This window comes from Thecamonas trahens, assembly GCF_000142905.1.
Source record: "Thecamonas trahens ATCC 50062 unplaced genomic scaffold supercont1.58, whole genome shotgun sequence".
Lineage (NCBI taxonomy): Eukaryota > Apusomonadida > Apusomonadidae > Thecamonas > Thecamonas trahens.
Genome location: NW_013657622.1, coordinates 1 through 24565, shown reverse-complemented (window position 1 = coordinate 24565; position 24565 = coordinate 1). Strand labels below are relative to the sequence as shown.

Below are 24565 nucleotides of genomic sequence, written 5' to 3'. Positions count from 1 at the left end.
CGCCGATCGCACCCTCCGACTACTTTGCTACGGCTTGGTCAGCCTGTGTCTGACGTGTGGTGGTGGACCATGGCGTGGGCTGGTGGGAGAGGTCGGGCGGCGGTGCGGTGTGGCGGCGGAGATTTCGCGCTTGTTGATGGAGCCATACGCTGCCCACGTTTAGGCTGGGAGGCGTCGGCGTGGATGCGAAAGCGACCAAGTTGGTCTGCAGTGGCAGTGGTAGTAGTGGTCTATATCAAGGGATCGAGCGGGTGCGGCGTGGGGGGGGGGGCGTGGGGGGGGGTGGGGGGGACGGTGGTGGAGCCTCGAGCTGATTCTCCGCCAAGTCGGGCAGCCCCAGGTTGGGCAGTTCCGGATCGGGCGGCCCCAGTGCCGGATTGGGATCGGGCTCGGGCTCGGGCTCGGAGTACGTCGTATGTGATATCCGATCTGCGAGTTGGTGCGCGGGCCAGGTCACCCGTCGGCGTCGCCAGCTTCGGTTGAACGGCTGCCTCACGGCTGGTCGGCCCCGCATTCGCGGCGACTCGTTCATGACTCTAAAGATCAAAGTGCACAGCTGTGCAAAAAGTGGAACAATACCGCGCCACACTCGACGTGTTGAGAGATGAAGCGGTAGATGGCGGCATCGTCTGAAACAGCCCACCACTGCCCCCTGGTGACTACAGTGATGGACTGTTTCAAAAGTGCACAAAGGTGCAGCTTTTTCACGGGGGATCAACCACGGTCTTTGACACGGATCCGATCGAAGGCAGGCATCTCCCCCTTGCAGCCATTGATACGACAAGGTGTCGAGACCATCATGACGGCCATGTTAAAGAGCAGAGACGTGTACAGGGCAGCAGCAATGGCTACATGATACTGCTCTGGGGAGCAAAAAAAAAAGAAACCGGGAGCAACCAAAATTTGATGTTACTCACCAAACGTTACCACTGCTCTCTCTCATTTGGCTGGGGAGGAGCGGGCAGAGCAGTAGACCACAGCGCACGGCTTCCTGTTCATAGGAGCTTCAGCGACGGCTAAACCAAGTGCTCGCAGACCTCTCGGTGGGTCGTATCTCCCACTAGTTTCACTATGGCAAGGTATGTAGCTCCCATGCCATGTGTGTGTTTGTGATGATGATGATGATGATGATGATGATGATGATGATGATGATGTTGTTGGTGTGGGGAGCGTTGTGCGTGGTGTGGGGAGAGTGCCAATGAGCAGTCATTCGCCGCCGCCCGTTGTATTGGCCGGCGCCATGGAGAAGCTCTATCTCGAGCTACAGAGCAGTTATTAGAGTAGTGTTCAGTCTATACCATAGCCAGAAGATGTGCGCATATATATGTAATTGCTGTGATTGTGGTTGAATGACCATACATGGTGTGGAAGCTTGAGTCGTCATGCCTTCACCACAACTTCCACCCTTTTGCTGGCAGAAGGATAGCATCATCATAATGCAAAGCGAACGTTGATTTGATGCAGGCCATTGAGATGGCTGCGTTTTGGCGCGACACCCTCCCGCACCTCGCCATGAATGGCCATGACAAGCAGGTGCTGGGCGAGGGTAACCATGACTACATTTGCCACACTAACCCCCAGACACCTTCTCCATTACCTATGACTTGTTATGGTCATGCTCGTCCTCGACCTCGCTGACTCCTTTGTGCTCCCCCCTCCCCTCTGGCCGCAATGCTCCTTCCCCCTGAACCCCTCCGGCGTTGTTCCCTGTCTGATGGCGACTTCTCGCTCGCGTTGTGAATGGCGACTTGTCGCTCGCGTTGTGAATGGTGTTGTGATTTGGACTGATGCGGGTGGCCCCACATGCGTCATCACATCATACATGGTATGGTGTCGGTCGTGACTGGTCTTTGCTTGCTTCGGGGTTCGCTCCTGACGGATTTCGGGCTGGGCCACACTGTTGTGGCCGCCGTGTGTGAACTCGGTGGACCGGTTGCACACAGCTACAGACGCTCCAAGTCGACGACCAAGGGCTCGTCTGAGTCTGTGGTGTCTGCCAGTGGAGAGGGCGAGTGCTCGGATGCAGAGATGGAGGTGTGTGAGTATCTAGATTCGGCCTCGGCGGGTGATTCGGACTACTTTGAGGGCGAGCCCGAGAACGACGGTGTGCTGAGGACAGTTGCGACGGGAACCAGCGCACTGGGCGGCGGAGCTGCGTTTTGCAACAATCACACGTCAACGACCAAGTACACATGGTGGTCGTTTGTGCCGATGCAGCTGTACGAGCAGTTCCGGCGGCTGGCTAACTTTTACTTTCTTCTCATCATCTGCATCCAGTTTATTCCCAACCTCTCGCCGCTCAATCCGTTTGCGTCAATCTTCCCGCTCGCGCTCGTGCTTGTCATCACGGGCGCCAAGGAGCTCGTGGAGGACCGGAGGCGGGCAAAGCAGGACAAGGAGACCAACTCGCGGACGACGCGAGTGCTGCGGCCCGGGTGTACAACCGTGGAGGAGGTGAGCTGGGAGTCTGTGCGTGTGGGCGACATTGTTTACGTCACCTCGGGCGAGGCCTTTCCGTGCGATGTCATCCTCCTCTCGACCTCGGGCGAGCAGGGGACGTGCTACATTGAGACAGCGAACCTCGACGGCGAGACCAACCTCAAGATCCGGCAGGCGCCGTCGCAGACGCTCGACTTTGACACGCCCGAGGCACTCACCAAGTTTGAAGGCACCATCGAGTGCGAGGGCCCAAACAACCGGCTGTACACCTTCACCGGCACGCTCTATCTGTGCAAGCCAAGCGAGCGCGAGGGCACCACAGGTGTGGCGCTCGACAACCGCAAGGTCTGCCTCCGCGGTTGCAACCTCCGCAACACCGAGTGGGTCTACGGCGTGGCGGTCTACACCGGGCACGATACCAAGCTCATGCGCAACTCGATGGACCCGCCGTCGAAGCGGTCGCAGATTGACCGAATTATGAACAAGGATGTGTTTATCATCTTTGTGTTTCAGCTCGTCCTCTGCGCGGTGGCCGGCGTCTCCAACTTTGCATACGCAGAAAACACGGTGTCCAAGGCGAACTACATGGGCTCGTTGGCCACCGACGCCGGCAACGACGCAGCGCTCTCTGGCGTGCTCGGGTTTTCACCTTTATGATCCTGCTTAACGTCATGATTCCCATCTCGCTCTACGTCTCGGCCGAGATGGTCCGGGTGGTCCAAGCCAAGCTCATGGAGTGGGATGTTGAGATGTATTACCCGGTGACTGACACACCGATGAAGGCGCGGACGTCGAACCTCAATGAGGAGCTCGGACAAGTACACTACGTGTTCTCGGACAAGACGGGAACGCTCACGTGCAACACCATGGAGTTTCTCAAGTGCTCGGCTGGCGGCGTGTCGTACGGGCACGCCGTGACCGAGGCGGCCATCGGAGCGGCCATGCGCGAGGGCCGGACGCTCATGCCGCCGCCGGACACAGAAAAGTTCTCCGAGGACGGGCTCTTCTACTTTGACGACCCGACCATCCATGAGAACCTCCGCAACGGACATCCGACGGCACCAGTCCTGGATGAGTTCCTCCGCATGCTTGCCCTCTGCCACACCGTCATTCCCGAGACGGCGCAGCCGAGCGACGGCGACGAGGCCTCGGGCTCTGAGGCGGTCACGCCCGGGCGGACATCATCGTCGGACGGCACCGGCCCGTCGGTGGCGGACACGACCAAGTACATGGCGTCGTCGCCGGACGAGGGTGCGCTTGTCGAGGCCGCGCGCGGGCTCGGCTACAAGTTTGCGTCGCGGTCGGCGTCCGAGGTAGTCATCGAGGTTTTTGGCAAGCCGGCAGTCTACACGCTCCTCCACGTCCTCGAGTTCAACTCGACGCGCAAGCGCATGTCGGTCATTGTCCGGACGCCCGACGGCAACATCAAGCTCTACTGCAAGGGCGCCGACTCGGTCATATACGAGCGGCTCGCCGGTGGCCAGAAAGAGCTCATGGACGTCACATCGCAGCACCTCGAAGAATTTGCGCGCGATGGGCTCCGCACGCTCGTCCTCGCCGTCCGCGACATTCCCGAGTCCGAGTACACGCCGTGGGCCGCCGAATTTGTCAAGGCCTCGGCCACCATCATCAACCGCAAGGAAAAGGTTGAGGAGGTGCAGTCCAAGATCGAGTGCGAGCTCGTGCTCCTCGGTGCGACGGCCATCGAGGACAAGCTTCAGGACGGCGTGGCCGACACCATCCAGAACCTGCTCCACGGCGGAATCAAAGTCTGGGTACTCACGGGTGACAAGCAGGAGACAGCAATCAACATCGGGTACTCATGCGCGCTCCTCTACGAAGGCATGTCGCTCGTCATTCTCGACGCCGACACGGAAGATGCCGTGGCCTCGGCGCTCGACGACGCTATCGCCAAGTACTCGGACTACGAGGGTGATGTCGGGCTGGTCATCGACGGCGCCACGCTCGAGCATGCGTTGGCCGCGAGCAACGCGCCGCGGTTCCTCCAGCTCGGCAACCTGTGCAAGTCGGTCATTTGCTGCCGCGTCTCGCCGTTGCAAAAGGCGCTTGTGGTGGGTCTGGTCAAGGACTCCGAGCCGGTGGTGACGCTTGCCATCGGCGACGGCGCTAACGACGTGTCAATGATCCAGGCTGCGCACATCGGGATCGGGATCTCGGGCAACGAAGGCATGCAGGCCGTGATGGCATCCGACTACGCGATCGCGCAGTTCAAGTACCTCAAGCGGCTGCTGCTCATCCACGGGCGGTGGAACTACCAGCGCATTTCCAAGCTCATTCTCTACTCGTTCTACAAGAACATGACATTTGTCATGCCGCAGTTTTGGTTTGCCCTCTCGTCGGCGTTCTCGGGCCAGACGCTGTACCACTCCAACTACATTCCGCTCTTCAACGTGCTCTTTGCTGGCCTCCCTATCATCATCCTCGCCTCGATCGACCAGGACGTCAGCCACGAGTCGTCACTCGAGTTCCCCGAGCTCTACTTTGACGGGCAGAACAAGAAGGAGTTCAACGTCAAGCTCTTTGTCCTCTGGATCGCCAACGCCATCTTCCACTCAGCAGTCATCTTTTTCGGCGTCCGCGGCGTATACTCGGGCACGACGGCGGCGGCGGACGGGCAGCACAGCGGCGTGTTTCTTCTCGGCTCGGTCGTCTTTACTTGTGTTGTCCTTGTGGTGACCGGTAAGCTCGCACTGGAGATCCGTAACTGGACGTGGTACAACCTTGCGGCAGTCGTTGTCTCGCTCGCCAACTGGTTCGTCCTCCTCATCTTTGGCTCGCTTGTCCCGTCGCTCTTCCCGGAAATGTACTGGGTTGCCTTTGAGCTCTTTGCGGACCCGCGGTTCTGGCTCACCTGCCTGGTTGTCCCGGTCACGGCGCTTGTGCCGGACCTGACGTACGCATTCCTCTCCCGGCAGCTCGCGCCGCGGCGGGTGCACATCATCCAGGAGATGCAAAAGTCCAAGATCAAGGCGCACAAGAAGCTCCTCGACCGGATGGAGGAGAAGAACAAGTCGGCGCTCGCGGTGGCGGCCGACCCCAACAATACGCTCGCCTCCGGCTCGGCTTCGTTCTCCAAGGGCTTTGCCTTTTCGCAGGATACCGGACAGTCGTTTGCCATGGCACTCATGCCTGTCCGCCACGTTGCGCACTGGCGCAACATGGCGCGCAAGTCGTCGACCCGCAAAGGCTTACTCCTCAATCAGGGCGGCCGGCCGGTAGTTAGCGCTCGCAGTGGCAATGCTGGCGGCAAGTCGCCCAAGGCCAAGGCCGGGCGCGGCGCCAATGCTTCGCTCTCCGGCGGACGGAGCGGGGGCGACGGCAAGTCCAAGTCGACGTCGACAGCCAATATGGCCTCGCTCGAGTCGTCGCGGTCGGCGGTCTCGGGCTCGGACGATGGGCGGTCGCGTCGGCTCTCGTCGACCAACACCGGCGGCGGCGGCTCCCGCGCTGCTGCCGGTGGCCGCATCTTCCGTGCCGGCTCGCCACGCAGTGCCCGCCCGCCGCCTAACCACGGCAGCACCGGCAGCAGCAACAGCCGCAGGCGGTCGGTCTCGTCGACCGGCGGGCAGACACGTCCTCGATCGTCAGAGAAGCCGCAAGCAAGCACCGCACGCAAGCGGCGCGGTAACAAGGTTGCGCCCATCGAGTAGTCGGCATAGGGCGCGACGTAGTTAAACAATTTGTTTCCGTTCGACCTTGTTGTTTGTGTGTCAGTGAGCCGAGGTGGCCGTGTGGCCAAGTGCGCGTGCGACTCGGTCGGCGGGGTTGGGCGGGGTCCGGGTGCAACACTTTTCGCCACCGGTGGGCGGCCCGAGTATACTGGAGGCCAGTTTGGTCGTTGCCTTGTTGTTCCGGAAAAAAGGGACACGGTAGAGGTAGAGGTAGAGGGCGTGGCTGTGACTGTGGTTGTGGTTGTGGTTGTGGTTGCGGTTGGCTGGCTGGTTGTGGAGCCGAAGGTGTGAGTGACCGAGTCTGCCGACACGAAGGACCGGTTGCGGACAACTTGGTTGGTCGTGGCTGACAACGTGCTGGTCGTGAACAGCTTGGTCGTGGCGAACAACTTGGCTGTGGCTGACAACGAGGCATCGGCTGACAACTTGGTGGTGACTGACAACGAGGCATCGGCTGACAACCTGGTGGTGGCTGACAACGAGGCATCGGCTGACAACTTGCCGGCAGACAACGAGACATCGGCCGACAACCTGGTGGTGGCTGACAACGAGGCATCGGCTGACAACTTGCCGGCAGACAAGTCTACTGGTCTGAGCAAAGAGCAGAGCTAGCAGTAGCCATGTCGCGCAAGCCAAAGGCGCTGATTTTACAGAGCCCAGAGCTGACGCGCAAGTTCCAGGCCGGTGACAATGTGGTGTATCTGTACGAGGGCCACTATATGCAGGATCACGTGCGGAAGAGCAACTTGGAAGAGCGGATGGCGGTGCCCAACTACGAGCACATCAGCAAGAGCCCACTGAACGCGATCGGCGTCAAGTACTACTGCGTGGTGGAGAGCGTGCAGCGGTCAAACGACCAAGACTGGGTCGCCGTCCTCGTGGTCAACGACGTCACGTCAAAGTTCTTTGGTTATCGGTTCACCGTCACCCACATCAACTCGCATTACTCGGTCGATTCGGTCATCCTCGCCGACCTGTATCATCTGGCTCGGATGCGCCAGTGGAAGAAGCGCGAGTACTTTGCATTGAGATGGACGGCGAGCTCTCGTACGGTCGCATCGTCGCTATTCACGCCTCGGATCGTGCCGGGTGGTGCGAGCTCAAGATCGCCATGTACGATCCGATGGTGGGCAAGTATGTCGAAGACGAGTCGACCAGCTGGGAGCGTGACCCGTATTCGATCTGGGAGATCTTTGACGTCCAGGGCAACATTCCGGGCGTCAAAAAACCTCTCAACAGAGGCGTCCCGTCGCTGCTCAACATGCTTCGGAGCGGTGAGCTCGTCCTCGAGCCCAAGCAAGTCTCGCTCGCTGACGTGCAGCGCTGCCTCGCACACCCGCGCGGGCGCGCCACGCACTCGTCGAGCTGGAGAAGCAAGAGCAGATTGCAGCACGTGCAGCTGCCGAGGCTAAGCTCGCAGAGCGAGCGCGGGCGATGGAAGCCGCGCGCGCGCGTTCAATTGCTGAATCGTCCGCCCGAATCCATGCCATGACTGCCGCACAGGAGCAGGCCCGCCGCCAGGCCATCCACACAGCTCCACCGCCGTCGTCGCTGCCGTCGGGCGTCGCACCCATGGATGTGGCACCCACACCTGCCGTTGACGCACAGCGTGCGCGGGAGCAGGTACAGGCACAGGCACAGGCACAGGCACAGGCACAGGCACAGGCGAGAGCACAGGCGCAAGCGCGGGCACAGGAAGAGCAGATCAGGCTGCGGCAGCAGCAGGCTGAACGCGATGCCGCACTGGCGCGGAAGCAGCTGGAGCAGCAGCAGGCAGTGGCGCGGGCGCGGCAGGCTGTCCGCCGGCAAGCTGATGCTGTGGCGGCGACAGCAGCCCCGCGCGTTGTGCCGGACAAGTCATCCAAAAAGCGCAAGCGGAGCCAGAGCCGCGAGTCGGGTGCAGGGACACCGAGCGTGCTCCCCAAGCACGTTGAAGAGCCGAGCTCTGCGGCTCTGACACCAACGGCCAAGGCGCAGGCCGACGCGGCGGCGCTCGCGGTGGCGGCACTCGCGGCGTCGCGCGGGGCCATGGACATTGTGGAGACGTACGACGAGACTCAGTCTGGAAACAAGCGGATCAAGACAGCACGGTCGCGGATGCGGTCGCACGGCGAGGCTGCGTCGCAGGAGGTCCTCAAGCAGCAAGCCTCACTCGCAAAGCGCCAGCAGCGCAAGCGCGCCGAGATCGAGGCTGCCGAGGCCCGCAGGCGGGCCAAGGAAGAGGCTGAGCGGAAGGCCAAGGAGGAGCAGCGCAAGAAGCTTGCAAACAGAGGGCTCGACGCCGACGACGCGCTCCTCGCCAAGCGGCTGCAGGAGACGATGGAGCAGCAGCGGCTGCGGCAGATCGAGCTCGTGCGCCAACGCAAGATCGAGGAGGAGCGGCGGGCGGCCGAGGTGGCGGCAGCAGCGGCAGCGGCGGCCGAGGCCGAGCGACTGGCCAAGCTGCAAGCCGAGGCCGAGGCGGCGGCGGCGCGCGAGGCAGCGGCAGCTGAGACCGAGGCGGCGGCGCTGGAGGCGGCGCGTAAGCGCGAGGCGGAGAATGACCGGCTCGAGGACGAGCGGATGACCGCGCTCATGCAGCGCGTCTTGCGGGTCACCACCGCTACTGCTGCGCCGCAGGCGCCGGGCCTTCGCAGTGTGCCGGCCGGAAACGTAGGCGTCCTCGTCGCCGGTGCCAAGGAGAACGTTGGCGTCCCGCGCGAGGTCAAGGATGGCATTGCGGCGGCTAACGCAGCTGGATGGCGGTACGGGCCGCTGGCCGACCATCTGCAGTTTGCGCTCCGCGGGCGGCCGCTGCTCCGGTTCCGTTCGAGCGACTATCAGCACGACATCTACTTTCACGACAGCAGCGGGCACGCCTTTGGACGCATCTACGCCCAGTTCGACACCCGCGACTTTGGTACCTTCTACGTCGTCTCGATGTACTTTGCGCCGTCGTCGGCCGAGGTTGCCCGCGTCTACCCGGGCGCGGCCGACGCCGATGCTACCGGCGACTCCAAGGTCGCGGTCTACGGCTCGAACGGCTACCGCATCGTCCCAGTCTCCGCCATTGTCCAGCGGTACATGCCGGCCTCTGCGCTCGAGGTGAGAGGCGTGGTGGACGTTGTCCGGGACTCGGGTGCGTTGTTGTGAGCAGTAAACCGCAGAAACGTCCCGCCGCCCGTCCGCCGAAATCAGCCCATCCAATAGCCCATGGCCTAGATCCTGACGAGTCGATTCCCGCTGCTAATCAGCCAGCGCGCCCACAACCGCCCGTCGCCCGTCCGCCGCCCGCCCGCCCGTCCACCCGCCTGCCACCCGCCAACCGCCCGCCCACCAGCCAACACGGACGACGGGCAAAGACGTGACTCTGCGGCAATGAGCAGCACGAGTGGCGCAGCGAACCAACTGCTCAGCCTCTACCGTGAGTGGTACGAGACACGACATGCTGGCCATGCACCCCAGCTCGGAGTTGGTAGGAGTGGCAGTTTGAGAGCAAGCGAGTCGCAGCCAGGTCATGGCCATGGTCATGGCCATGGGCATGGGCATGGTCATGGTCGGGGTCGGGGTCGGGGTCATAGTCGTCATGATCGTCTTCGATCAGCAGTTTCTGTTGATTCTCTCCGTGCCGATACCATGTCCACTTCTGCTGTCATTTTTGCTGCTGCCATCGGTGGTGGTGATGGTGGTGGTGGTGGTCATGGTGGCCATGATGATGGCGATGATGACAATGATGATGATGATGATGATGATGATGATGATGCCGGTGGTAATGGTGGTGGTCATGGCCATGGTCGCATCACCTCTTCCGAGACCGGCAATGGTAGTCATGGTCATGGTCGTGGTCTTCGTTCTGCTCGTTCTCGTGATCGTCTGCTCTTGGCTTATGGTGGGAGGGAGGAGACCGTCCGGGCGGCAAGAGCCATGGGCGATGATGCAAGGAGGGGACGTGGTTGGTGGAGGGGATCGGGTCGTAGAGGTCGGGCAAAGGGTCGAAAGCGGCGGCCTGGTGCTGGGCTGGGTCCGCTGAAGAAGAGCTCCGGTAGGTTCCGCAAGTGGGACTCGGGTCGGAGGGCTACCGTTGTGGCACGACGGAGAGGAAGCGCAGGCCATCGCTTACACGGCGTCATCAGGGCTGGTAATGTGCGATCGGGCCAGGGCGAGGTCCTCATGCATGGCCGCGAGGTTGAGCGGATGCTGCTGCGCGCAGAGGTGGTCCAGCCGTTCACTGCCTCATTCCCGCTCAAGCCGTCTGATCGCTACGTCGCGCCGCCCGACGAGCTCGACGGCGGACGGGTCCACACCAGACGGGTGTCGCGGGCCAAGCGCGAGGCCATGCGTCGCGCAAAGATATTCCGTAATCGGGTCCGCAAGCTGTACGCTACCTCTTACCTCGAGTCGCTCGGCGTCACGCCATCGGCATCCAACATTGCTGCCTGTATGGATGCCTTCCCAATTCCGGACTCGGCCATCCGCGAGTACTACGCCTCCATGGGCTGGTCGAACGACTACGTCATGGTCGATCCAGGCCCGGTCGCCAAGCCCAAAGCCCACCTTGCGCTCCATCACAACCACTTTTCGTACTTTGGTGCCGGCAAGGCTGTCGACGAGGCCCTCAAAGAAGCTGCGCTCGACCGGCTGCTGTTTGACGGCGAGGGCGAGGGCGAGGCTAGGGCCGGTGGCCGTAATGATGATGACGACGGCGACGACGACGGTGACGGTCAGTCCCACCCGGAAGGAGACCTGGCACCAGAGGTGGCGGCGGCGGCCCGGAGCGCGTACGTCGACCGGGCCACCCTCGTCCGGCGCGGCATGCTCGAGATCTCCAAGCTCATGGCGAAAGAGGCCGAGAACCATGCCGGCGACAAAACTATCGGCGGAAGCCTATTGGGACGGATGCGGTCGACGGTGCTTGACGACGAGGCCGAGCTGCGGGCGCGCGGAGAGCGGCGGCGGCCGCTGGCCATCGACGGGCGTGAGCTGGAGGAGATGCAGAAGGTTTTCCTTGACATGTTTCCGCTTCATGCCTTTGCCTCATCGCTTGGTGTGAGCGCCAGCGAGTGCCGGACTGCCGAGGAGGCGCTTATCTCGCAGTTTGTGAGCGCAGTTATCCGCGAGGCCATCACCTACGTCCACGGTGTCCACGTTGCCGAGACACGCGATACTGAGGCGCTCGGATGGGCGCTTGTTGGCGTCGTCACACACATGGTGGAGCTGGAAATCCCACTGAGGGAGACCGACCACTACGTGGCCTTTCACGTCCCCGTCATCCTACTCTGCATCAAGACCGTTGTCGAGGCCTACTTCCGCAAGCACGTTGCCGCCTCGCTCACCCGCCGCGACGACCTCATGCCGCAGATCACGCGGACGCTGACCCAGCTGTTGGACCCGGGTAAGTTCCGGTCGCACATTCTCGAGGCCGAGAGCCAGCGTCCGCCCGAGGTTGCACCGGGCGAGAACATTGGTCGCGGCCATCGGGCGCTGGTGGCGCTCACTGGCCTCGACCGTCGGGGCGGGAAGCGGCGCCAGGTCGGTACACGAGGACGCCGTGATGCCGTCTTCTACCAGACCTCGGCCGCCATCCACGCCGCCTACCCGAAGCTCTCGCATCCGCGCGGGCGGATCATGCGCCGGCTTGCGGGTGACGCCGGGCGGCCAGAGCCCGGGACCCTCGTCCCGCTCAACAAGCACCAGCGCGACGCTGTCCATCGTGCGGTCGTGGCCCGGCTGCGGAGCGTGGGCGAGGCTCGCGCCCGTGCCCGCGCCCATGCTCAACAAGACCGCTTTGCACAGTGGGACCACGGCTCGGAAGCCGACTCGTTTGCGTCGTGGGACGCAGGCGACGCGAGCACGCCTGACATCAGCGGCAGCGTCGTCGAGGTCTCACAGGGCGCTATCCAGGCCGCGGTCGACACCGTCAAGGACCGCGTGGCTGCCCTCGCCCGGTCCCGTCAGGCGTACGATGCACACGCCAAGGATCTTGCCGCTCGCGTCGCCAAGCTGCGCGACGCCGTCGAGGACGTCATGAGCGAGGACGAGTGAGCTGTCCGCCAGCAGCGCGGCGGTGGGCACATGTCAGGTAAATAGCCCTCAGATCGCGCGTGATTGCTCGTGATCAGCGATCGGCGAATGGCGTCGGTGAACATGGTTGGCGAGTCTCCACGCACGCCATACAAACTTTGATAGCCACCTTCTGCAGCCCATGAGCAAGACCATACACACATCTGCATTGTACAACCGCGAAAACATATGGATCGATCTTACTTGGCGCGGAGCCCATGCTTCCCCGCCCACAAAAATATATCAGCCCAGTCAGAGCCCGAGCCAAGTCAGTGGCATCGTTTCGCGTGGTGACAGACACACGCGACTTGCGCGAGAAGCGGCTGGCGCAGGAGGAGGAGACGAGGCGAGCATGAGCAAGAGAAGGGACAAAGGAAAGCAAGACGATGATAGCGATGTCCAGGCGGGCGAAGGATGTGCTGGTCGTGGCGAGCTTGCGCTTCCCGAGCTGTTCTTCTACGGACATGTCTCCGCCAAGAGAGCAGGTCAATGGGCTGTGCTTGCCATGTGGACGCCGTTTGGACTCGTCTTGGCTACCGTGCGATGGATTGTGCTGGTCATCGGCCTCGTTCCCATGCTGATCTGTCTTCCCCCGTCATTCTTTACGCCGTCTATTGTTCGTACTTTGGCTTGGCTCTTTGGTATCCGTGTTGTGGTGGCTGATCATGATGTGGCTCGTCTGCGCAAGGCAGGAGAGGAAGGTGCTGTTCTTGCAGCATCGCACGTCTCGGCCTTTGACGTCTTCCCACTCCTGGCGGTTACGCGTGTAAGAGTCGTCCTAGATGCTGGCTTCTACGCTCGTGTTCTGAATGTCTTTGGTGGGATCATCGGTGCTGTCCCGATCGATAAGTCCGCCGGCGCGTCGACACGGGCGCAGGTCCACGCGGCGGCGGTTGATACAAATGGCGCACCGATGCTGTTCTTCCCTGAGGGATGGGATACCAATGGACGGTGTCTGCTGCGGTTCAATCGGTTTGTGTTCTCGGTGGGTGTTCCAGTTGTCCCGGTCGCCCTCTCGGCAGCCGTCGTCGGCCTCCCGCTGGTGCCGGGCATGCTCGGATCAAACCTAGTTCGCGAGCTGTGCTGGCTCTTTTTTGCGCCGATGACGAGCTGGACAGTGACTGTCGGAAGTACGCTGGTGCGAGACAACGGTGAGAGCCCCGAGGCCTTTGCACAGCGAGCGCAGCATGCTGTTGGCAAGCTGAACGGGGCTGTGCCGTCTGGATGGACCGACCGCGACGCGCTCAAGTTGCGGCGCGGACTCATGGCCCGGGACTGAGCAGCGCCGTGAGAGCGGCGTCGTCAGCATTGGCGACTGTTGCTAGAAAGTCACCGTGGCAGGCCTTGGGTGCACACCAGCACGCAAGGACCTTGCCACCCAGCTCTGACCGGAGCTCGTCGAGAAAGCCGGGCTCGTCGGCAATGCGACCCAAGAGCCACTCGCGGTGCATGCGGACGACGTCGTCGCGGGTGAGCGAGTCCGGGCCGCCGATCTTGAACGGGTTGCCCCACTTGGGCGCGTCGCCACCACGGATCCGCGGGTTGGCGCGTCCAATGTACACGTCGTAGCAGTCGTCAGCCGAGCGGACGCTCACCACGAGCGACCGCAGGCTCGGGTCCAGCGCAGACGGCGCTTCCGGCGCAGCCTTGGCCTTTCCACGATTGCGCCCGCGGCCGCGCCCACGCCCACGCCCGCGTCCACGAACAGTGGAGTCTGCCTCGGTACCGGCGTTGTTCTTCTTGCGATTGCGGTTGCGCCCGCGGCCGCGTGCTTTGGGCTTGGCGGTCTGTGGCGGCCTGTCTGGCATCAGCGGCGCCAGCTCGCCGTCCGCCCGCAGCACCGGATCGACCTCGGCCACGGCCGCCTGGATCGATTTGTTGAGAGACATTGTCCTCTCTGAGCCATGTGTGGTGGTGATCAAGGTGCCGGCAGCGAGATCACTGAACGGCACCCATGCATAGTCGGCGTGCTCGTCGAGCACGATGGCGTCGGCGGCGGCGGCGGGAACGATAGCAGCAAAGAGCACGAGGGTCTTGCGGACGGTCTCACCACCAAAGCGCCTGTAGGCCGTAGTGTACGACGATCTTGCGCAAAAGTCCAGAGTCCGGCATAGGGCAATGTCGATGGCGGTCTCCTCCATTACCTCGCGGGCCGCGGTCTCCGACTCGGACTCGCCGTCCTCAACATGTCCCTTGGGCAGATCGAACCGATGTTTGTGAACCATGAGCAGTAACTCAAGCTCATTGGAGTCGTCTGGCACGCGAAACAGCAGATAGCCACATGACTTGACCTGACGAGTTGAGGCCATGTTGTAGGATGTCGCGATGAGTGTTGCCGGATCGGATAGCCAGCAGGAGGAATGAGAGGAGAGAGTGTATTTGTTCGGGCGGCGACAGGAAGATCAACGGAAGGAAGAACGAACTCATTGGAACGAATACGACACAGCACGCCATCGAACCGTCGTCGAACCTTCCAAAAAGCGGCAGGCAAGATAGTGATGACGCTCATGATGGTGACCATGATGGCCTTGGCCGTGTTTGACATGTGTCAGTCTCGCTTTGTGCGATGTCGGGAGTGACCGAGCGTGTTGGGCGGGGTCATCGTGGTTGGCCGAGTCGGCTGAGTCGGCCAGGCGCAAGGCGGTGACGCGGCGAGTCGACGAGGCTAGCGAGGCCTGCTGGCCAAGGCCGACTACTGCAGGGTACGGGCCACGACACACGTCGCCGGGGAGCCTGTGGCTGTAAGAGGATGTACGACGTGGTGGTGGTTGGTTGTGGGCCTGTGGGTGCCACCACGGCTGCGCTGCTCGCCCGACATCGCGCGCTGAGCGTGGCGGTCGTCGAGCGCGAGCTCGAAGTCAATACCCAGCCGCGGGCAGGAGCGGTGGATGCCGACGGCCTGCGGATCTGGGCCGATGCCGGGCTGAGTGACGAGCTGCTGGACCATCCGCTGCCGCTGGCGGTTCACCTCTCGACCTTGGAAGAGCGCGATGGTGGCGATCGGCGAGTGCGGCCAAGATTGACACTGCCATCAGCGACATCAGATCACGGCTTTCCGACCGTCTCGTTCTTCTACCAACCAGCGGTCGAGTCTGGCCTGCGTGCGGTGCTTGAGGCGCGGGAGAACGTAGATCTGGTACTGGGCTCGGAAGTGCTGGATGTGCGGGCGTCGTCGGGTGATGCAAGCCTGATCGAGGTGGTGCGGACCGCGGTCGACGGGCCGGAGCAGGTGATCATGACCGCGCGGTACGTAGTTGTTGCCGACGGCGGAAGTTCTACAGCTCGGGGCGCGCTGGGTATTGGTCTGAGTGGGATGTCGTGGGCGGAGGAGCGGTGGCTGGTGGCGGATCTTGTCGATGTGCCCGAGTCGGTCCGTCGCGGCGCCGGCGAGCTGGACGCACTCAATCGTGGGTTCCACTTTCTCTGCGCACCGTCGCGGCCCGGCGTCCACCTCCCACTGCCGTTCGATCACATCCGGGCCGAGTTTGCCCTGAACGCCGGCGAGATCGAGGCGTTCCGCGCGGGCGAGTTGGATTTTCTCCGCGGAGCGCTATCTGAGCGAGGACTGGACTTTGGTTCAGCCCAGGAGCTGGAAACCTGCGTTGTCCGCAGCGCCGTTTACACGTATCATGCACGGACGGCAGACAGATTTACAGCGCTGGGCGGGCGGGTCGCGCTTGTTGGCGATGCAGCTCACATGCTGCCGCCGTTTGGCGGCCAGGGCCTAGTTTCCGGCCTCCGCGACGCAGCGTGTGTGGCGAGCAAGATCTGGCTCGCGCTTGCGCACCACGGCTCACCGGAGATAGTGGCACAGTATGAGGCAGAGCGCCGGCCGCACGTTTGGGCGGCGATGTGGTATGCGCGGATCATGTCGGCTGCGGTGGCAACGAGTTGGCGAGCCTTTGTCGCTCTCCGCAACATGGTTCTTGCCGGGCTGAATGCAGCACCGGAATGGGTTGTCCGCAAGCTCCGATTCGTGCCGCGAGTGGGGCTTGCCGTCGGCGACACGGTGCCTGTCTTTGATGCGCAAAGCTCGTGGAGCAGCGATGTGGCTGGCTTTGCGGTGGTGTGCGCGGCAGAGCAGGCAGACTCGCGTCTGCCAGCAGAGTGTCCGCAGCTAGCAATCGAGACAACCTGGCTGGTGGTTGGCGAGCGTGGGAGAAGAAGGAGCGGCGAGCCGCAATGGGCGCTGCATCTCGAAGTGGCATCGGAGGCTGGGCTGACGGCGGCAGCGGCGCTACGGGATTTCGACGCGGCACCGCTGGTGGTTGTCCGACCCGACCGTGTGGTTGCAGCGCGCGTGAGCGGGTGGGAGGATGTCCCGGGCGTGATCGCCCGCGAGGCGTCGGGGCGGTCCAGGGCGGGTATGGGAGGAGCGTGGACGGCGGTGTGGTGGTGGGTTGCGATGGCGTGGGCGTGGTTGATGCGGTGAGGTCACAGCGAGCGGCAGCTGGCCTCGGGTGTCGTGCACCAGACGGGAAGATCAAAGACTGCCGCAGGAACTGTAGTAGAGTAGGTGGTCGGATCAATGACCCACTGCCAGGCGCCATCACCGGTGTAGTCAGCACCGCCGTCGTAGAGACTGCAAAGACGACCGGAGCCGTCTGCAGCGAGACCGACCCGATCCGGGGTGTCCGAGGAGAGCACCCAAAGGGCGCAGGTCTCGTTTGCGATGGGAAGCCAGCCGGCAAAGACGGATGGAACAGCATGGACCCAGTCTGGCGACTCTGTCCCACACGTCGTGTTGCAGTACGTGCAGCACTGCTTTGAGTGCGGGAAGAGGAGCAGGCGGGTATCGGTAGATGGCATGAGATGGATGCACGGCTCGGGCATGCCCGGCTTGACCTCTGCGCAGATAGGATTGAATCTGCCATCACTTCGATATATATGCATAGAACGACGCGACCAGTCGTAAGCCACACTCCCCGGAGAGGCATGGGCAGAACCAGGCGGAGCTGACGGTGACCATGGCGGGCCCCAGGAGTGCTCGATGAGATTAGCCGAGAATGACGACGGCCAAGTCAGAGGAGATGCCGAGGCGGACAGCGCAGTAACGGTGACAACGAGAAGTATGAGAAGCAGCGGATGCATGTGTGAGAGGGAGAGAGCGGTGTGGGTTGGGGGGGGGGGAGGGGGGGGGGGCAGGTGACGAGAGTTGGCGAGAAATGATGGCGACGGCCAGCAGCGGCAGTGGCAGTGGCAGTGGCAGTGGCAGTGCAGTGATCGAGGTGGTGATGAGGCGGTGAGCGGGTGGCACAAGGTGCGAGGTTGGTTCAGGCTGGGCGGACTGGGGGGGGGGGGGGGGGGGTCACTGCCTTCTGTCATGTGCTGTGATGGTCATGTCCGACTGATGGCTTGTCATCGGTGCGATGGCTGTGTGATGAATGAGCTGATGGCGTCAAGAGTGGATGTGACGGGGCCAAGGATGCGAGCCGACAGCTGTGGGATTTGGGGGCATCGTAGGTTGATGGCTGATGGGTGATGGCTGAGGGGTGGTGGTGGGTGGTGGTGATGGTGGACACTTGCGAAGGGATAGACTCGACTGGTCGCTGCCCTTCGGGAGTGGCACGGTGATGACGACGTCTCGAGCACGGAAGGGCGACAAGAGAGTGGCGACAAATGCGAATGGCGACGGTGGTGGTGGTGGTGGTGGTGGTGGTGGTGGTGGTGGTGGTGGTGGTGGTGTAGAGGCGGTGGCGGAAGCAAGTGTACCACCACCACCGCCGCCAGCAGCAGCACCAGCACCAACAGAGGCAGCGGAGGCGACAAGTCGCAGACGAACACGGTCGCGGTCACGGGGCCGAGCCGCAGCAGCTGCGGCCATAACAGCAAGAACAGCGGAAGCTGCGGTTACAGTCACGGAAGCAACTGGTGCTGTTGCTGGGGATGGTGGTAGCGAGAAGGACAAGGTGCCTGCGGAGGAGGAGGCTGAGGTGGCTGCGACTGGGCCAGCTGCGGGGGCTGCGGCTGGGGCTGCGGCTGGGGCTGCGGCGGGGGCTGCGGCGGGGGCTGCGGCTGGGGCGATCAATGGGAGCAATGGAGCGGCGACTGGCGAGGCTTGGCCAGAGCAAGCTAGTGGAGAAGATGGCGGCGGCGGAGAGAGTGAGCCTCAGGCGGTCATGATCCACGAGGATGAGGATGAGGATGAGGACGACGAGGCGAGCAACGGGAGCTTTGAGGCGGTGGAGCGGATGACCAAGGTCTGGTGCCCGAGTCCGGGCAAAGGGCTGTCCGCAGCAGTGGCAAGCATGAAAGGCTCGGGTACTGTGACTGTGGCTCGGGAAGTGGCGACGGCGCCGGCTCCGGCGACCGACTCGGGCGAGTCGGGTGAGTCTGTGGAGATGGCGGTGGCCGGGAGCGGGCTCCCGTACGGATCGCCGCCGGAGCACACGGCGTTTGCGCGAGCATCCCGTCCTCTCAAACGGTCTGCGTCGCTGCCGATGGCCCTGGTGTCTCGGACCAAGCCGACGCGATCTGTGTTCTCGCTGCTAGTTGGAAAGAAGCGCAAACGGCGCGAGGTCAAGACGGTGGGCGCAGCGCCATCAAGCACGGCTACCGAGGACGAAGGGCGACGACCACCGAAGAAGAAGGCATCGCTGAAGAAGCGATAGTTATGAAAGCCGGCAGTCATCGAATCAGCGAACAGCTTTACTCTTCCCCGAGTTTATTCACTGGATTGCGCTGCAATTCAACGATGTCGAGCGCTGCGCCGGCCTCATCACGACCATGTCTGTCGACATCTGCGGCGAGGTTCATCTCAACGGCCGCCACCTCGGGTCGGGCTTCTTCACCCGCAACGGCAAGTAACGCGGATGGGCAACAGCTTTGGCTTCTTGCATAGAGCGATTAACACGTGCATGTGCTCTGCTATGCGGCTACGACCAACACGTGAGGAGATGGCGCATGTGGCGGGTGTGCTGCGGCCCGGGCTTGCGCTTGTGGAGGATTTGCTGCGCGAGATGGTCCGGCGGTGGGTGGTGTTTGACGCCGACAGCAAGGCTGTGTTTGGGGCTGGCTGGTGGAGCGTGGTCGAGGTGGTGAGCGTGGTGGAGGGGATTGCGCGAAAGCGAGCGCGGCGACGGAGGAAGGCGCTGCCGATGATGTGGGACAGCGGCGATGACGGGGAGTCGTCGTGTGTGATTGACGCCGTGAGCGATGCGGGGAGCAGCGGTTCAAGCTCAGAATCCAGCAGTGGGATGTCGTCTGGCGAGTACCGCAAGTGGAAGCGGCGCAAGTTCCTGGGGGCGATCCGGATGCCGAGCAGGGAGGAGGTGCTGCGGATGCATGTCGAGGAAGGCATGTCGTGCAACTCGATCCGTGGCGTGCTGAGCGAGGTGAGAGAGCGGCGGCGGATGGTGGCCGAGTACTTTATCGGGGGAGGGCTTGTGAAGGTGGAGGAGGCTGGGCAGTAAATGACGAGGGGCAAGAGTCATGGTGGGGATGGGGGCGATGGCGGTGGGTGTGATCTTGTTACTTGTGATTGGGTTGTGTTGGGTAGGGTAGAGGTGGTGTTGCTGATGCTGCTGGTCTTGCTGATGCGATTGCTGTCGGGCCGTCCAAGTCGCTGTGCCCGTCGTCGTCGGGATTGAAGCATGGGTAGGCCGATGGGAGTGGGTGCAGGAGTTGAGGGGAGGCAGGGGTGAGGATGTGGTTGAGGAGGAGAGTGAGATGAGGAGTGGCTTGTTCTCAGCCAGTCGGACTTGGGCCCAGTCATGATCAGCGGCGCAGTTGGCAGGAGGGGTGTCGATGGAGACGAGGGCTTGGGATTGGTGGAGGGGCAGTTTTGAGTTGCGGGGCGAGATGGAGGAGGGTGTGAGAGAGAGGGTGAGTAGGATCAGGCTAGGGAGTGGCCATGGGTGCGCCATCGTCAGTTGGTGTCGATGTCGGTGCAGGGGAGTGGGTGGGCTGGGCTGGCGACTGGCGATGGAGGTGATGGTGATGGCGACGACGACGATGACGCTCATGTGCATCAGGCCAACAGTATCTGCGTCATTGTACTCGCTTATCCGCTTCTGCTCGTCCTCCTGATCCCGATCTTGCGTTCTCATCCTCGACCTCGGCCTCGAACCTGGGTTGTGCGCTCGCTCGTTTGGGCTGTCGCTCACTTGGGTCCGCCCGGCAGCGATCCAGCGCCGATGGTGATCCACAGCAGCTGGCTTGCTCGCGATGTATGGATCATTCATCCCTCTCCCTCGTCACATCCCTCTCATCCTCCCTCTCTCTCCCCAGCAGTCGCAGCCTCGGCCTCAGCCACGGTCACCGCCTCAGGTCGTCATCCGCTATCGCAACCATGAACGCTGCCACCTCAACCATCACTCCCATCACCAGCCATCGCCATCCCCCATCCCCCATCACTATCCTCATCAGAATCAGCATTATCACCAACCTGGTCATCGCCGCCTCGGGCTTGGGCTCCCTCTTCTCCCGCCACAGCAGCAGCACGGCGCCCATGCCGGCGAGTGGCTGAGCGACGAGCGGCTGGCCGTCACTCGATCACTCGCTGCTCGCCTCGGCCTCGGCCACAGCTGGAGCGCCAGCAGCAGCAGCCATCACACTCATCCCACTCCAGCCATCTACACTCCGATGGGTATCGATGACAGCGATACTCCAGCCACTCTCCCTGTACAGCCAGCTGCAGGTCGTGCTGAGCTTCATCGGGCTTGATCTGGCTTGGCTGTGAGTGGTTGAGCGGGCGGGCGAGCGAGCGGCGAGTTGCTGGCCGTGAGCAGTCGACAGGAGACGACGACACGGGCATCCGGACACAAGATCGGGCGGCATACCAGTGTAGTCTTGTTAACCACCTCATCTTCCATCCCTCCTCCCCGCCTTCCCTCCCTCTCCCTCGCCCTGACCAGCCCACTGGCCTCGTCTGACCCGTCGGTCCTCCGGGAAGCAGCTGGGTTGGTTGACAGGTGGGCTGTTCGGGCAAGGCGGGGAGAAGGAGGGGAAGGAGGTGGTGCGGGAAGGGACTGATAGCTATTGCCACTTGTCTCACTATCCACGGGTAGATCATACTATACTCGTGCTCTGCCTAGCCTGATCGGGGTTGTGCCGGCGGTGGACGGGTTAACTCGGGCGGCGATCGGTGGTGAGCAGCAGGCGGCCGGCAGCGATGCTGATGACAGGATGGTGTCGGCTGATGTCAGTATCGAGGTGAAGTGGGTGGCTATAATTGCAAGGGTAGTGAACATGTGTGGTGTGGGTGTGGTGGTTGTGGGTGGGGATGGTGGGGAATAGGGGTCGGAGATGGGCCCAGGGAGGAGGGGTCAGCAGCATCGAAGGGACACCGGGCCAACAGCTTGGGCGTCAGGTGGCAGAGCTCGGATTCTGGAATACTACAGCTGTGGCTTGGACACTGTGCATGGAGGTAGTGTGGGCATGTAGTAGGGCAGTAGTGAAATCAGATTGGCCATATCTTGCAATGAGGCTGGTGGGGGGGCGTGTGCGGGGTCGGGCGGTCGAGGGCGTGCTCAACCACCCAGGGCAAGCAAGTCGACGCGCAAGTGAGCCGAGGTCGATGGGTATCGATGACAGCGATATTGATACTGGTGATAGTGTGGGTGCGTGACGACCGTGGGTGTGGTCGCGTGTAGCGTAGCTGGTAATGGGAAGTAGCTAGGTGGTGATGAAGGTGGGCTGATCGGGCGAGGGCGGCGGCTGGCGGCTGGTGGTCGGCGAGGCGGAGCAGCTGAGGGGCGGGTCGGAGCTGGATGGCATGAGAATGCTGTTGGATGGAGAATGGGCAGTATCGCAAGTGATGATTGGGGGTGTGGGTGTCGGGGACGGGCATGGGGATGGGGGTGAGCTGGAGCTCGGAGAGGAGGAGGAGGAGGAGGAAGAGGAAGCGGGGTGCGCGATGGGATGGTGGTGGGCATGGCCATAGCATGGGGTGGGAGTTGTGGCTGGGATGTTAGTGATGGCGGTGGAGTAGGGGGTGAGGGTGGTGGTTGGTGGTGATGGGGCGTAATGAGTATGGTAGGGGGGGATGAGGGGGGTCGTGACGTGGGTGGCGGAACGGGCGAAGGGATGATGGGTATGGGCATTGGGCTTGAGGATGGATGTGGCTGTGTATGATGCGGCTGGTGGCTGTGTGAGGGGTGTGGTTGATGAGGGTGGGGCTTGGGCGGCATGGGCGAGGAGGGCCGACGGGATTTGATTGATGGACGTCGATGGAGACAATGGCTTGGGATTGGAGGAGGAGGCAGACCACTGCACTCTAGCCCACCACTGCATTGCCTATCGCTTGTCATTGCCCTCGCTTGTTGTTCCTCGTCCTGGCCAGTCCATGGGCCTCGTCGTCTGGCTCGGTGATCGGCGGCAGCAGCGGCTGGCGATGAGCAGGACGGCGGGGACTGTGACGGGCAAGGCCGGAGGATGGAGGGGAGGATTGGGTTGGAGGGCAGACTAGTAGTCATTGCCATTGATGTGGCTATCTATATGCATCGTCTCCAATGCCCTGTCGATGGCTAGCTTGCTCTCGGTGGTGCCGGCGGTGGTCGGTCGGCGGCGGGCGGCGGGCGGCAGCGAGCAGCCGGCGGTCAGCAGCGATGCTGTTGACGGGATGGTGTCGGCTGATGTAGATACACGGGCGGACGTTGGATGGATGAGGTTGTCTGGATGGTGGGTAGGTGTGGTGTGGGTGTGGTGGTTGTGGGTGGGGATGGTGGGGAGTGGGGGTCGGAGATGGGCCCGCGGCAGGGGGTGAGCAGCATCGAAGGGACATAGGGCCAACAACTTGGGGCCGAGCCGGCAGAACTCGGATTCCGGAATACAGCAGCTGTGAATTGGAGACTGTGCAAGGGGGTAGTGTGGGCGTGTAGTAGAGTAGTAGTGAAATCAGATTGGCCATATCTTGCAATGAGTGTGGTGGGGGGCATTTGCGGGGTCGGGCGGTCGAGGGCGTGCTCAACCACCTAGGCAAAACAAGCCGACGCGGAAATGAGCCGAGGAAGATGGGTGTCGATTACAGCAATATTGGACTGGTGATAGTGTGGGGTGAGTGACGACCTTGGGTGTAGTCGTGGGTTGCGTAGCTAGTGGTGGGAGGGAGCTAGATGGTGATGAAGGTGGGCTGATCGGGCGAGCGGGCGACGGCTGGCGGCTGGTGGTCGGCGAGGCAGGGGCAGCTGAGGGGGCTGTGTCGAGGCTGGATGGCTTGAGATTGCTGTTGGTTGGTGAATAGGCAGAAAGGTATGTGATGGTTGAGGAGTGTGGGTGTCGGGAACGGGGATAAGGATGGAGATGACGTAGAGCGGGAAGACGAGGAGGAGGAGGAGGAAGAGGAAGCCGAGTGCGCGATGGGATGGTGGGGGGGATGGCCATGGCACGGTGGTGGTGGTTGTGGCTAGGATGATAGTGATGGTAGTGGGGTAGGGGGTGGGGGTGGTGGTTGGTGGTGACGGGTGGTAATGAGTATGGTAGGGGGGATGAGGGGGGGTCGTGACGTGGGAGGCATGGCGGGCGGAGGGGTGGTCGATATGGCGATTGGGCTTGAGCATTGATGAAGGTGAGTATGATACGGCTGATGGGTGTGTGTGGGGTGTGGGCGATAGGCGCGGCGGGTACTTGGCGAGCAGGGGGAGGGCGGCGGACGGATTGGATTGAGATGGACGTCGATGGAGACGAGAGCTTGGGATTGGAAGAGGAGGCAGACCACTGCACTCTAGCCCGCCACTGCATCACTTATCACTTGCCCTTGCCCTCTGTTGTCCTTCCTTGTCTTGGCCAGCCCGGTGGTCTCGTCGTCTGGCTTGGTGGTCGGCAGCAGGGGCGGCTGGCGATGAGCAGGCCGGCGGGGGCTGTGATGGGCAAGGCCGGAGGAGGGAGGGAAGGATTGGGTTGGAGAGCAAACTGGTAGGCATTGCCATTGATATAGCTATCCGTATGCATCGCCTCCGATGCTCCGTCGATGACTAGCTTGCTCTCGGTGGTGCCGAAGGTGGTCGGTTGGCGGCGGGCGGCGGTCGGCGGCGAGTAGCAGGCGGTCGGCAGCGATGCTGTTGACGGGATGGCGTCGGCTGATGTGAATATCGGCGGGCAGGAAGTGGGTGGCTATGTTTGCAGGGGTTGTGCGTATGTGTGGTGTGGGTGTGGTGGTTGTGGGTGGACATGGTCGGGAGTGGGGGTCGGAGATGGGCCCGGGGCGGGGGGGTCAGCACCTTCGAAGGGACACAGGGCCAACAACTTGGGCCCGAGCCGGCGGAACTCGGATTCTGGAATACAGCAGCTGTGGATTGGAGACTGAGCATGGGGGTAGTGTGTGTATGTAATAGGGTAGTAGTGAAATCAGATTGGCCATATCTTGCAATGAGTGTGGTGGGGGTTGTGTGCGGGGTGGGGCGGTCGAGGACGTGCTCAACCACCTACGGCAAACAAGTCGACGCGGAAATGAGCCG

At 62.5% G+C, this 24565-nt stretch overlaps 9 protein-coding genes across 9 annotated transcripts; 8 read left to right on the top strand and 1 right to left on the bottom strand.

The window, feature by feature from the left end:
• Positions 1-1071: 1071 nt before the first annotated feature.
• On the top strand, positions 1072-3096 carry AMSG_10444 (uncharacterized protein; the record flags this gene model as incomplete). The annotated part of the gene is made up of 2 exons (XM_013898151.1): positions 1072-1079; positions 1944-3096. The coding sequence occupies 2 exons, from the start codon at positions 1072-1074 to the stop codon at positions 3094-3096; spliced, it is 1161 nt and encodes a 386-aa protein (XP_013753605.1).
• Positions 3097-3110: 14 nt separating this feature from the next.
• AMSG_10443 (uncharacterized protein) lies at positions 3111-6743 on the top strand (the record flags this gene model as incomplete). The annotated part of the gene is made up of 2 exons (XM_013898150.1): positions 3111-5949; positions 6424-6743. 2 exons carry the CDS (start codon positions 3111-3113, stop codon positions 6741-6743), a joined length of 3159 nt encoding a protein of 1052 aa, XP_013753604.1.
• An 8-nt stretch (positions 6744-6751) lies between these two features.
• Positions 6752-7160, top strand: AMSG_10442 (uncharacterized protein; the record flags this gene model as incomplete). Its single annotated transcript, XM_013898149.1, has 2 exons — positions 6752-7107; positions 7148-7160. 2 exons carry the CDS (start codon positions 6752-6754, stop codon positions 7158-7160), a joined length of 369 nt encoding a protein of 122 aa, XP_013753603.1.
• A 1-nt stretch (position 7161) lies between these two features.
• AMSG_10441 (uncharacterized protein) lies at positions 7162-9263 on the top strand (the record flags this gene model as incomplete). The annotated part of the gene is made up of 2 exons (XM_013898148.1): positions 7162-7446; positions 7497-9263. 2 exons carry the CDS (start codon positions 7162-7164, stop codon positions 9261-9263), a joined length of 2052 nt encoding a protein of 683 aa, XP_013753602.1.
• A 364-nt stretch (positions 9264-9627) lies between these two features.
• AMSG_10440 (P-type ATPase) lies at positions 9628-12152 on the top strand (the record flags this gene model as incomplete). Its single annotated transcript, XM_013898147.1, has 2 exons — positions 9628-9690; positions 10101-12152. 2 exons carry the CDS (start codon positions 9628-9630, stop codon positions 12150-12152), a joined length of 2115 nt encoding a protein of 704 aa, XP_013753601.1.
• A 30-nt stretch (positions 12153-12182) lies between these two features.
• AMSG_10439 (ancient ubiquitous protein 1) lies at positions 12183-13449 on the top strand (the record flags this gene model as incomplete). Its single annotated transcript, XM_013898146.1, has 2 exons — positions 12183-12189; positions 12887-13449. The coding sequence occupies 2 exons, from the start codon at positions 12183-12185 to the stop codon at positions 13447-13449; spliced, it is 570 nt and encodes a 189-aa protein (XP_013753600.1).
• A 42-nt stretch (positions 13450-13491) lies between these two features.
• On the bottom strand, positions 13492-14479 carry AMSG_10438 (NTP pyrophosphohydrolase; the record flags this gene model as incomplete). Its single annotated transcript, XM_013898145.1, has 2 exons — positions 13492-13513; positions 13560-14479. 2 exons carry the CDS (start codon positions 14477-14479, stop codon positions 13492-13494), a joined length of 942 nt encoding a protein of 313 aa, XP_013753599.1.
• A 251-nt stretch (positions 14480-14730) lies between these two features.
• AMSG_10437 (3-(3-hydroxy-phenyl)propionate/3-hydroxycinnamic acid hydroxylase 2) lies at positions 14731-16291 on the top strand (the record flags this gene model as incomplete). The annotated part of the gene is made up of 2 exons (XM_013898144.1): positions 14731-16236; positions 16259-16291. Exons 1-2 carry the CDS (start codon positions 14920-14922, stop codon positions 16289-16291), a joined length of 1350 nt encoding a protein of 449 aa, XP_013753598.1. The 5' UTR covers positions 14731-14919.
• A 1906-nt stretch (positions 16292-18197) lies between these two features.
• AMSG_10435 (uncharacterized protein) lies at positions 18198-18977 on the top strand (the record flags this gene model as incomplete). The annotated part of the gene is made up of 3 exons (XM_013898143.1): positions 18198-18245; positions 18278-18697; positions 18834-18977. The coding sequence occupies 3 exons, from the start codon at positions 18198-18200 to the stop codon at positions 18975-18977; spliced, it is 612 nt and encodes a 203-aa protein (XP_013753597.1).
• Positions 18978-24565: the final 5588 nt, after the last annotated feature.